This window comes from Erythrolamprus reginae, chromosome 8, assembly GCF_031021105.1.
Source record: "Erythrolamprus reginae isolate rEryReg1 chromosome 8, rEryReg1.hap1, whole genome shotgun sequence".
Lineage (NCBI taxonomy): Eukaryota > Metazoa > Chordata > Lepidosauria > Squamata > Dipsadidae > Erythrolamprus > Erythrolamprus reginae.
Window position 1 is genome coordinate 18,997,692 of NC_091957.1, and position 13,041 is coordinate 19,010,732.

Here is a 13,041-nt window from a genome sequence, read left to right on the forward strand (position 1 = left end):
TCTCACTCTTTCTTTCTTTCTCTCTCTCTTTCTTTCTCTCTCTCTTGCTTTCTTTCTCTCTTTCTTTCTCTCTCTCTTTCTTTCTTTCTCTCTGAGCTTCGCGGCACACCTGACCATGTCTCGCGGCACACTAGTGTGCCACGGCACACTGGTTGAAAAACACTGTTCTAGTCCAACCACCTGCTTAGGCAGGAAACCCTACACTACTTCAGACAGATGGTTAACCAACATCTGCTTAAAAACCTCAAGTGTTGGGGCATTCACATGTATTCTCATTGTGCCCAGAAAGAGAAATATGTGCCACTATCTAGGATTGAACTCAAAGCCCGCCCGATTGTGAGGGGAGAGCTCTACCTCTTAGGCCACTGCGCCACTCAGTGAGGCAATCTGCCCAATGAACGTTGTTATTTCCTGTTCAGGGCCTCCATTCTCCATCGTAACAGAAACCAAACAACAACCTTGCATATGGGGAGGTGTCAAAACCAGAGAATACTGTTCACTGAGCTACCAAATACTACTACTACTACTACTACTAACTACTACTACTACTACTACTACTACTACAACAACAACATTACAGAGAGTGACCAAAAAAAGTTAATGCCTAGGAAATATCTGAATAAAATCAGCACGGCTTATAGAGATTTACCTGAGTGTAAACTCCAATATAAATTGAGTAAATATACCCGGCATAGGATTACATTATAAAATTATGCACTGTCAAACCAAGGGCTTGAACGTTGGTTCAAGAAAGTCTGCAGGAGAGAATAAAAATGCAATAATCGGGAGAGGCAAGTTAGGAACCATTAGCTGTGAGTAAGCTGTGAAAGTATAGTAAGTCACACTCAGGTAAAATCAGAATACCTTTGCTGAGTTAGACCTGAAGCCTATTACAATGTCTAAATCTACACCCAGGGACCAACTAGATTCTAGTGATGTAAAAGTCTAACAGCATCTTGCTCGTTACTGGTTTTTAGGGACTATGATGAGTATCCGCCGACAGCTTTATCTACCATGAAAAATATTGCCTGAAAGGGCTTTCTCAGAGTTTGGTAATTTATATGAAGCAAGAAATCTGTCCAATGTAGAGATTTATTTTCTAGAAATGACTTTAGCAAAAGGTTGGGAGAGAGCGCAACTAGGAAATACAGCCAAAATGTTAGACCTTAATGGTATCGAATGTCATAATAAAACATCCAAAATTACACCGTATAAATTAATGGGATATTGGATAAGACATTTCTTCATTTTCCCACCTTCCAGGGACAAAAACTTTCTGTATATAACCAAACACCTGGGGGAAGATTTATTTCCTGTTTACAGGTACAGTGATACCTTGTCTTACAAACTTAATTGGTTCCGGGACGAGGTTCTTAAGGTGAAAAGTTTGTAAGATGAAACAATGTTTCCCATAGGAATCAATGGAAAAGCGATTAATGCGTGCAAGCCCAAAATCCACCCCTTTTGCCAGCCGAAGCGCCCGTTTTTCCGCTGCTGGGATTCCCCTGAGGCTCTCCTCCATGGGAAACCCCACCTCCGGACTTCTGTGTTTCCCAGCATCGCAAAAATGAGCCCTTCGCTGGCAACGGAAGTCCGGAGGTGGGGTTTCCCAGCGAAGGGAGCATCAGTGAAATCGCAGCATCGCAAAAACACTGAAGTCCTCAAAACTCCACCTCTGGACTACTGTTGCCAGCGAAGTGCCCGTTTTTGCGCTGCTGGGATTCCCCTGCTGGGATTCCCCTGCAGCATCACAAAAACACAGAAGTCCGGAGGTGGGGTTTCCCATGGAGGGGAGCCTCAGCCAGCAGCGCAAAAATGGGCACTTCGGCTGGCAATGGAAGTCCAGAGGTGGGGCATCCCAGCGGTGGCGGTGGGTTTGTAAGGTGAAAATAGTTTGTAAGAAGAGGCAAAAAAATCTTAAACCCCGAGTTTGTATCTCGAAAAGTTTGTATGATGAGGCGTTTGTAAGACGAGGTATCACTGTATTTTAATCTCTCTCTCTTTACACAAAGTTTCCCTTAAGTTGAGACTCCTTATTTGAGGCTGAGAGAAAAGGCCTAACCTGGAGTCATTTCCAGATTTTGAAGAGAAGGGGGGGGGAAATTAAGGCCAATAAATAAGTATAAATCCACCGATTGCCGATTTAACTCCATAAACTCTAACTGCAAGAAGATGAACGAAAAGGGAGCGGGTGAGATGGAGCGCAGTAAGGTTGAAAGGGCGCAACTGACTGCGGTGATTAATGTTTGTGGGTTTATATGCCACTTTTGGGGCCCTGAAAAAGGAGCAAATATAAATATACAACACACGCAACTCACACAGGCAGGCTTAAAAACCAGAAGCAGGACGGAATTATCCCAAGAAAATTAAACGGCGTAAGAAAAAATGTTAAGTTCCACGTTAGAGCAAAATCTGGAAGAAACATACACTAATGTACAGTGTTCCCTCGATTTTCGCAGGTTCAAACTTCGCGAAACGTCTATACCACGGTTTTTCAAAAATATTAATTAAATAATATTTCATGGCTTTTCCCCCTATACCACGGTTTTTCCCGCCCGATGACGTCATATGTCATTGCCAAACTTTAGTCTGCCTTTAAAAAACATTTTTTAAAATAAACTTTAGTAAATAAACATGGTGAGTAATAATCTAAATGGTTGCTAAGGGAATGGGAAATTGTAATTTAGGGGTTTAAAGCATTAAGGGAAGGCTTGTGATATTGTTCATAGCTGAAAATAGTGTATTTACTTCCGCATCTCTACTTCGCGGAAATTCGACTTTCTCGGGCGGTCTCAGAACGCATCCCCCGCGAAAATCGAGAGAACACTGTATTTGAAATAGCTGGCTGGGGAATTCTGGGAGTTGAAGTCCACCCAACTCCAAGCTGCTGGAAAACTTCTGCTTAATGTCCCAGGTAAGTATATCTGGAGGCTATGTTATAGTGATGAATAGTCCTGAGTGGACATGAACAATATTTTTTATACCTTGCTCCTTTGACCTGCTTCTGAGCTTGTAGAATCTCTTGAGGAATTACTCAAACCATGATAAATGACGGGCTGTGGAGGAATCACAGGAGGAAGCCATTCTGTTCCACTCACCAATTTTTGAAGGGAGGGTGTGTGTAATACAATACTATACTATAAAGCCCTTCATGGCATCGGACCAGAATATCTCCGGGACCGCCTTCTGCTGGACGAATCCCAGCGACCGATTAGGTCCACAGAGTTGGCCTTCTCCAGGTCCCGTCGACTAAACAATGTCATTTGGCGGGTCCCAGGGGAAGAGCCTTCTCTGTGGCGGCCCCGGCCCTCTGGAACCAGCTCCCCCCTGAGATTAGAACTGCCCCCACCCTCCTTGCCTTCCGCAAACTCCTTAAAACCCACCTCTGCCATCAGGCATGGGGGAACTGAAATATCTTCCCCAGGGCTATACTGTTTATGTATGGTATGTTGTGTGCATGTTTTTTTTAAACTATGGGTTTTTAGCTTTCTAATTATTGAATTTGTATTATATATTGTTTTCTGTTACTGTTGTGAGCCGCCCCGAGTCTGCGGAGAGGGGCGGCATACAAATTTAATAAATAAATAAAAATAAATAAATAAATATATCCTAGGATCGCATAGCCCGCCATGGAATGGAGGAACATGAGCTGTTAATTCACACATATGGGTAGCCCTTGACTTAACCACACACAATGGATTTCCAGATTTCTGCAGCAAAGCAAGAGCAGCTGGTCAGTAAATTTTGCTCGCTGTTACAACCATTTCCTGCCACAGTCGTTAAGGGAATCACAACAGCTGTTAAGTTATCGATACAGCCGTTCAGTCAATCTGGCTTCCCCAGTTGAATTTGCAGGCCAGGGAATCGTAAAACACCACAATTATCATAATAGATGAACCAGTTGCCTGAATTTCAACAGTTTTCGATCCAAATGGTCGTTGAGTGTGATAAATCATCACTAGTCACTATTTTTAAGTGTCGTAGTAAGTTTGAACAGTCGCTAAACGAATGGTTTTAAGTCAAGGAAGACCTATCCTTCCAGATCTAAAGGTTCATCTATTATCTCAGCCGGCCCTCTTATGAGAGGTTAAAGAAAGCAATAGCAATAGCATTTAGACTTATATACCGCTTCATAGTGCTTTTACAACCCTCTCTAAGTGGTTTACAGGATCAGCATAGCGCCCCCAACATTCTGGGTCCTCATTTGACCCACCACAGAAGGACGGAAGGCTGAGTCAACCTTGAGCCGGTGGTGAGATTCGAACCGCTGAATTTACAGTTCGCAGTTAGCGGAAGTAGTGCTGCACTCTAACCACTGCGCCACACTGGCAAATCGATTTATGCCAGAAATGCTTCCTCGTGTTTTCCTCACTCGGATTTAAAAAGAAACAACAACAAAAAAGAGAAACCATAAAATATGTGTAATATCAAATTGATTTACCTATCGTAACGGCATTCGTGGAAAGGAAGGAGTGGAGATGCGCAACCTTTCGGGGCGAGGATCCGTCTGGTTGTCCCAAATGAGGAAGCATCTTGTCCGAAGTCGTTTCACGTCCTGGTTTATGGTTTTCTGTCTCTCGAGTCTTCGAAAATGGATGCATTTTATAGAAGACTGTTCAATTCCACCGGTCAAAAGGAAGAGACAAAATCTGTTCTTTGACTCATATTTGTCCAGGACTTTTGATTTGATAACAGCTGCCCAAATCATCCATCTTTTCTGATCTGTAAAAGTCTTTAATAATAATAATAACAAGCCAGGAGTCAGGAAAAGTACCAGTCGCAGTGGAGAATAAAGTTCATATCCATATCCTCTTTCAAAACAGGTTGCCGTGTTGCATTTGTGTCTCCCTGGATCTTTGGAGCTGCAAGGGTTTATTTCTTTAGGAGTTGGTAAATCAGCTGAGGAGGAAAATAACGTAAGATTAGCACACACTTTCTTCTTCAATCCTATGACATTTAGTAGAAACACGAAAAATATCTATTTTGACAGCTTCTGCAGCAACTAAGATTAAAGACAGGGTTTGTTGCCTGCGTATGAAATACACGATTGCCGTGTTATCCTGAGAACTTTTGATCTAACTTCTTTTCCAACCTACTTATTGTTCTGCCGGGCTCTCTGGTAGGAGCCTCCCGAAAATTCAATGGTACAAATTTCAGACACACACATGTTTGAAAATTCAAAACAATGTTCTTTATCCCCAAATTCAAAATAAACTAAGCACTCTTTTGTATTGCAAAGAGCACCCGTCCCAAAACAACCGGGTAGTCTGTACAATTAACCTTAAGCAGTCATTAAGCACTTCACACCCCTTCTTCTTCCTACAACACACACACACACACACACACACACACGTTGCTCTGCTTTGTTTTCAAAGGCGTGAAAAATCAACAAAGTCCAGAAACCAGCAACACAGGATTCCTGATGAACTGCGATCAGATACTCTTCCACAACGGCTAAACCCACATTATTTATTTATTTATTTATTATTTATTTATATTTGTATGCCGCCCCTCTCCGCAGACATGGGCGGCTCACAACAAGTGAAAAAAGACAGTTTGCGACAAATCTAAATTCCTACTAAAAAACATTGCAGCATCCCTAATTACTGGAGCTCCACCCAAACACAAGTGGCCGCTCTTATCTCCTGTAATATGTCCTTACTTGGTCTCTTATACGCATAATTCTGCGCTTGCGTGGATCCAAAACGTCTTCATCCGAATCAATGGAAGATAAGGGAGATTGACTGCCTGGGCTGTGTGCCAAGCCCCCCTCTGCCGAGTCACTCCCAGCTTCTTCTTCGTCTGAAGAAACTAAACTCTGAACTGACTCTGTCGGCAATAACACAGGCCTGTGACATGTTGAAGTTTCCCCTGCATCCACTTCCACATTCCCTGGGGCAGGGGCTGGGCCAGAGCCAACCACAACACCTATATAGTGAAGTTAAGTAATTACTTGGCTTGCTTATTCAAACTTCCGAACCGGTTTAAAGTTGATCAGGATTGATTCACGTCTAATCTTACTCATCCATTCAGTCTGGTCCCTTGATTTAATGACTCAGTGAATTCACTTTCAAAATGATTCACTTTTAAAACTGAATCTCTTGAGGAGTCATTTATTCCTTCCGTGGAAGACAAGGTTGAAGTTCCCTGGAATGAGAGCAGGATTCGTTTAGAAACATAGAAGACTGAGGGCAGAAAAAGACCTCCTGGTCCATCTAGTCTGCCCTGATACTATTTCCTGTATTTTATCTTAGGATAGATCTATGTTTATCCCAGGCATATTTACATTCAGTTCCTGTGGATTTACCAACCACGTCTGCTGGAAGTTGTTCCAAGCATCTATGACTCTTTCAGTCAAATCATATTTTCTCACTTTGCTTCTGATCTTTCCCCCAACTAACCTCAGATTGTGCCCCCTTGTTCTCGTGTTCAGTTTCCTATTAAAAAATTTTCCCTCCTGAACCTTATTTAACCCTTTAACATATTTGTTTTGATCATGTCCTCCCCTTTCCCTTCTGTCCTCCAGACTATACAGATGGAATTCATGAAGACTTTCCTGATACGTTTTCTGCTTAAGAATTTCCACCGTTTTTGTAGCCCCTCTTTGGACCCGTTCAATTTGATCCATATCTTTTTGTAAGTGAGGTCTCCAGAACTGGACACAGTATTATTCCAAATGGGGTCTCACTAGTGCTCTATACAGCACAATCTCCCTCTTCCTGCTTGTTATACCTCTGGCTATGCAGCCAAGCATTCTACTACTGACTGAAGTGAAAACCACGATAAATAATTTCCTGCCCTGCATTGGCTATCTTTCCAGGATCCATGCAAGGATATTCTATTTTTCAAAAGACAACATATTCCCTTCCCTCTACCTCCCACAAATTTACCATAAATAAAGTTGCTATTATCATCTGTGCAAAATGCTTTTTCTTGATTACTCACCAAGCCCTAAATATTCCTTACTGTAACTTTTTAAAAGAGGGGGGGGGAGGTGGTGGACAATATTACAGGTAGTCCTCGACTTACACAACTGAAGCCCAAATTTTTGTTGCTAGGTGAGATGTTTGTTAATAATAATTTATTAGATTTGTATGCCGCCCCTCTCCGCAGACTCGGGGCGGAGTTAATTGAGTTTTGGCCCCCGTTACAGCTGTTAAATGAATCACTGCGGTTGTTAAGCTAGCTACAAGGTTGTTAAGTGAATCAGCCTTCCCCAGTGGATTTGATTGGCTGCAAAAGATGATCACGTGACCTCAGGACACTGTGACTGTCATAAATGGTCGTAAGTGTGAAAAATAGCAACAGCCCTTAGACTTATATAATGCTTCATAGTGCTTTACATCCCTCTCTAAGTGGTTTACAGAGTCAGCCTCTTGCTCTCAACAATCTGGGTTCTCATTTGACCTACTGCGGAAGGAAGGTAGGCTGCGTCAATCTTGAGCCGGTGGTGAAATTCGAACCGCCAAATTGCAGGCAGCCAGCAGTCAGCAGAAACAGCCTGCAGTACTGCATTCTAACCACTGCGTCACCACATCTCATGGTTGTAAGTCACTTTTTTGATGCTAGCAGTTACTAAATGAATTATTATTTATTTATTTTATTAATTGGTCTTTTTTATTGATTGATTGATTGATTGATTGATTGATTGATTGGATTTGTATGCCGCCCCTCTCCGGAGACTCGGGGCGGCTAACCGCAACAATAAAACAGTGTACAATAGTAATCCAACACTAAAAACGATTAAAAACCCATTAATATAAAAACCAAACATACATACATACATACCATACATAGAATTGTAAAGGCCTAGGGGGAAAGAGGATCTCAATTCCCCCATGCCTGACGGCAGAGGTGGGTTTTAAGTAGCTTACGAAAGGCAAGGAGGGTGGGGGCAATTCCAATCTCTGGGGGGAGTTGGTTCCAGAGGGCCGGGGCCGCCACAGAGAAGGCTCTTCCCCTGGGTCCTGCCAAGCGACATTGTTTAGTTGACGGGACCCGGAGAAGATCCACTCTGTGGGACCTAACTAGTCGCTGGGATTCATGCAGCAGAAGGCGGTCCCTGAGCTAATCTGGTCTGGTGCCATGAAGGGCTTTATAGGTCATAACCAACACTTTGAATTGTGACCAGAAACTTGGACTTGGGACGGCTCACAACATTTCAATAAAAAACATAGTACTGTATATAGAACACATGTAAATCCAATTAACATAAATAATTAGTTTAAAATATTTTAAAAAGCTAAAAATTTAAAAATCAAACATTCACATACACACTAGAAACATCCTACACATTCACGGACCAGAGGCTGGGGTGTAGTGACCCCAAGCCTGGTGGCATAAATATGTTTTCAAATTCTTATGAAAGACAAGGCGGGTGGGAGCAATTTGAATCTCTGGGAGTTGATTCCAGCGGGCCGGGGCCCCCACAGAGAAGGCTTTTCACCTAGGTCCCAGCAAGTGACATTGTCTAGTTGATGGGACATGGAGAAGGCCAACTCTGTGGGACCTAGTTGGTCGCTGGGACTCATGCGGCAGAAGGCAGTCCCATAGGTAATCTGGTCCTATGCCATGTAGGGCTTTATAGGTCATAACCAACACTTTGAATCGGGTCCGGAAACCAATTGGCAGCCAGTGTAGTCCAAGAAGTGCTGGAGAAACATGGGCATGTCTAGGAAGGCCCATGACTGCTCACGTGGCTGCATTCTGCACAATTTGTAGTTTCCGAATTGTTACAAGGCGAGGACTGTATGTTTTTATGATTATACCGCTGCATTTATTTATTATACAGATACATGTCGATATAGATACACACAGAGAGAGATATTGTACCGATTGTATATTTATTGGGCATTTTCAACAAAAAAATGAAAAAAGAGGTAAGATACTTAGCCATTCACATACTAACAGCTGCTAGGATAGCATATGCCGAGCAATGGAAAACAGATAAAACACTAGAAGAAAGTACAATAATCCAAAAAATGCTAGACTGCGCAGAGATGGATAGGATGTCTAAAAAATTAGAGGGAAAAGAAGACTCACATTACTATAAGATATGGAGAAAGTTTTACGATTGGCTAAAGAAAAGAACAATGAAGAAATAATTAAAATTCAAGCAAAGCAATGTGTCAAATAAGAGAGTATTTAGTGACAAGGGAAAATTCTCTGATCAAACATTCAAAAAAGAAGTAGGGAAACTTTTGTTTCCCAAATACTGTATTTGTACGAAGCTTAAAACTTGTGATTTCACCGAAACGTCGCATAGACACTCAAAATATCGCTCGTCTTACGAACAACTCGTGATACGAACCCGGGGTTCAGAAAAAAATTGCCTCTTCTTACGAACGTTTTTCGAGGTACGAACGCCAAACCCGAACTTCCGGGTTCGGCATTCGGAGGCTCCTGGGAAGCCGCCCGGCTGTTTTAAAAGGTGACCGCCGGGTTGGGGGGCTTCCCAGCACCCCCCCCCACCCCCGAACCCCACCCCTGAACCCGGAAGTTCGGCAAAAGTTCAGGGTTCGGGGGGGTGCTGGGAAGCCCCCCAACCCGTCGGTCACCTTTTAAAATAGCCGCGCGGCTTTCTGGGAGCCTCCCGAAGCCGAACCCCAAACCCGAACTTCCGTGTTCGGCGTTTGGAGGCTCCTGGGAAGCCGCGCGGCTATTTTAAAAGGTGACAGCCAGGCTGGGGGGCTTTCCAGCACCCCCCCGAACCCCGAGCCCGGAAGTTTGGCAAAAGTTCGGGGTTTGGGAGGTTGCTGGGGAGCCCCCCAGCCCGGCTGTCACCTTTTTAAATAGCCGCGCGTCCGAACGCCGAAGTTCGGGTTTGGCGTTCGACTGCGGGAGGCTCCTGGAAAGCCGCCCGGATGTTTTAAAAGGTGACAGCCGGGCTGGGGGGCTTCCCAGCAACCTCCCTGCTGCAGCTTATCCTCCTCTTCCTCCTCCTGCGGCCACCTTCCCCAAAGACCTTCCCGTCTGCAGAGGAGGCAGGGAGAACCTTGTGCCACTTCGGAGCCCAGCGCAGCCACTTCGGAGCTCGTTTATCTCCTTGAAGGTTTTCCCGACAAAGCGCTGCGCTGGGCTCCAAAGTGGCGCAAAGTTCTCCCTGCCTCCTCTGCGGTTGGGAGGCTCCTTGGGGAAGGTGGCCGCAGAGGAGGCAGGGAGAACTTTGCGCCAGTTTGGAGCCCAGCGCAGCGCTTTGTCTGGAAAACCTTCAAGGAGATAGTGGCAGCAGGAAAGAAACGGGCTCCACCTCCTCGCCCGGCCTTTTTGCCTGGGAGGGAAAGTGAAATGCCGCTCGTAGCAGCTGCTAGAGCCGCTGGCATTTCACCTTCCCTCCCAGGCAAAAAGAAGCCACGGAGAGGGGCACGCCTTCCGCCTGGGAAGACCGGCCCCATCATCCCAGAATGCCGGCCTTTTTGCAAGGGAGGGAAAGTGAAATGCCGCTCGTAGCAGCTGCTAGAGCCGCCGGCATTTCACCTTCCCTCCCAGGCAAAAAGAAGCCGCGCTGCTGCTCCAGTCACCTGGTCCTCTCCTGCCTCCTGCGCCGATGTTCCCCACTGCGTCAGGGGCCGCCAGCCCCGAATCGGACGCACCCTCGCCCCTACCGCTGCCGCAGCGCCTACTACCCGCCCCATCCTCGCTGGAGGTCTAGCCGGAGCCGGAGCCAGGTCCGCTCGGCCGCGCCTCCTCGCCCGCCGCCCAGCCGCCCAGGATGCTGACCTGCTACCTCGCGGCGCGCCCGCCGCCGGCCCGATCCTGCGCCTCCTGCTTCCCCCCCCAAGCCAAAAATACAAAGGCGGTTTGCCGCTCCCGCGGAGCAATGGGAAGCTGAAGCCGCCGGCGGTTTCAGCCTCCCTTTGCTCCACGCTGCTCCGCCCTGCCTGTCATCCTGGCTCAAGCGGGTGTTTTTGGCTGGGGGGGGGAGCAGGAGGACCTTCCTGACTCCCTCCCCCCAGCACTTCACCCAGGACAACAGGCAGGGCGAAGCAGCGTGGGGCAAAGGGAGGCTCAAGCCTCCTTCGGTGGTGGCGGCCGGCTTCCGGGTTTCTGAGTTTTGGGCTTGCACGCATTAATTGCTTTTCCATTGATTCCTATGGGAAACAATGTTTCGTCTTACGAACTTTTCACCTTACGAACCTCCTCCCGCCACCAATTAAGTTCGTATCTTGAGGTACCACTGTATGTATGTGTGTGTGTGTGTGTGTGTGTGTGTGTGTATATATATATATATATATTTTTTGTATGTGTTAAATGTTTTTTAGTTTGTCGGCTATAAATATATTACTGCTTTGCAGTGGCCCGGGTTGGGCCTAGAGGCAAAAAAGGAGCTGTGACGTTCCTTAAAAATATACCAGGGTGATCCGACATAAGAAATACATAAATATATATATATATATATATATATATATATATATATATATATATATATATATATTTGTTTTCGTAAATTTTCACGGGTATATGTATGTAGATTGTTCTGAGTTCGGGTTTTGCCCTGTGTAATATTTTGCATGTTTATGCGACGTTTCGGTGAAATCACATTCACCATCATCAGGCTGAAGTTTCCAAGCTTCGTGCTGTTGTAAAATATATATATATTTATTTATTTATTTATTTAATTTAAAGAGAGAGAGAGAGAGAGAGAGATTGTACCGAAAACCAGAACCCTATTTATACATTTCATTGATTTCATTTTCTCTCCAAGAGAAAATATTAACGTTTGTTCAAAGGTCATAAGTCAAGCAAATAAGGAAATAATTCAGGAAGCAAATGGCCACCCATTTAAACATTGAATGTCATTTACACAATGAATAGCCGGGCCTGATTTGTGATACGCCCTTCTTCCTGGTTACTTGGCACCAACTTTAGTCAGCATAATCAATCAATATATTGATAGGTTTCCCTCTCTTCTCTGTTTTACTGGAACCCCTACGAGCGAGAGAACAATTTATTACAGAGGGGGAGCTGGGATTCTCACCAAAAGAGGGTGACACCAGTTCTCTTTGAAGAATCCGCAATTTCCCTGTTTGGTGCTGCCTTCCTTTAAAAAAACAACAACTTGGCAAGACATTTGAGCTGATGTTAAAAAAAACACAAAACCAAACAACGATCCCATTCGAAGATATGAAGAATTCAACCGAGTATTATTATTGCACAACTGGCACTCCCTTCTGCAAGTTTTATAAGTGCCATTTTAATGATACATGAATAAAAAATTGCACTGGGACATAGAATAATAAGAGTTGGAAGGGACCTTGGAGGTCTTCTAGTCCAACTCCCTGCTTAGGCAGGAAACCCTACACCGCTTCAGACAAATGGTTACCCAACATCTTCTTAAAAACTTCCTGTGTTGGAGCATTCACAACTTAGAAACATAGAAAAATAGAAGATTGACGGCAGAAAAAGACCTCATGGTCCATCAAGTCTGCCCTTATACTATTTCCTGTATTTTATCTTAGGATGGATATACGCTGCTCAAAAAAATAAAGACTCAAATAACCCATCCTAGATCTGAATGAATGAAATATTCTCATTGAATACTTAGTTCTGTACAAAGTTGAATGTGCTGACAACAAAATGAAAGTGATTGTCAATCAGTGTTGCTTCCTAAGTGGACAGTTTGATTTCACAGAAGTTTGATTTACTTGGAGTTATATTCCGTTGTTTAAGTGTTCCCTTTATTTTTTTTGAGCAGCATATGTTTATCCCAGGCATGTTTAAATTCAGTTACTGTGGATTTACCAACCACATCTGCTGGAAGTTTGTTCCAAGCATCTACTACTCTTTCTGTAAAATAATACTTTCTCACGTGGCTTCTGATCCCCCAACTAACTTCAGGTTGTGCCCCCTTGTTCTTGGGTTCAGTTTCCTATTAAAAACACTTCCCTCCTGAACCTTATTTAACCTTTTAACATATTTAAATGTTTCGATCATGTCCCCCCTTTCCCTTCTGTCCTGCAGACTACACAGATTGAGTTCATTGAGTCTTTCCTGATAAGTTTTATGCTTAAGACCTTCCACCATTTTTGTAGCCTGTCTTTT

General features: G+C 44.3%; 1 protein-coding gene across 1 annotated transcript in view; it reads right to left on the bottom strand.

The window, feature by feature from the left end:
* The window catches only part of PLCH2 (phospholipase C eta 2), a 264,606-nt gene that overhangs the window by 234,084 nt on the left and 17,481 nt on the right, over positions 1-13,041 (bottom strand). The window contains 1 exon segment of the mRNA XM_070759112.1: positions 4,442-4,899. Within this exon segment, the coding sequence (XP_070615213.1) occupies positions 4,442-4,601 (160 nt within the window). The 5' untranslated portion in view covers positions 4,602-4,899.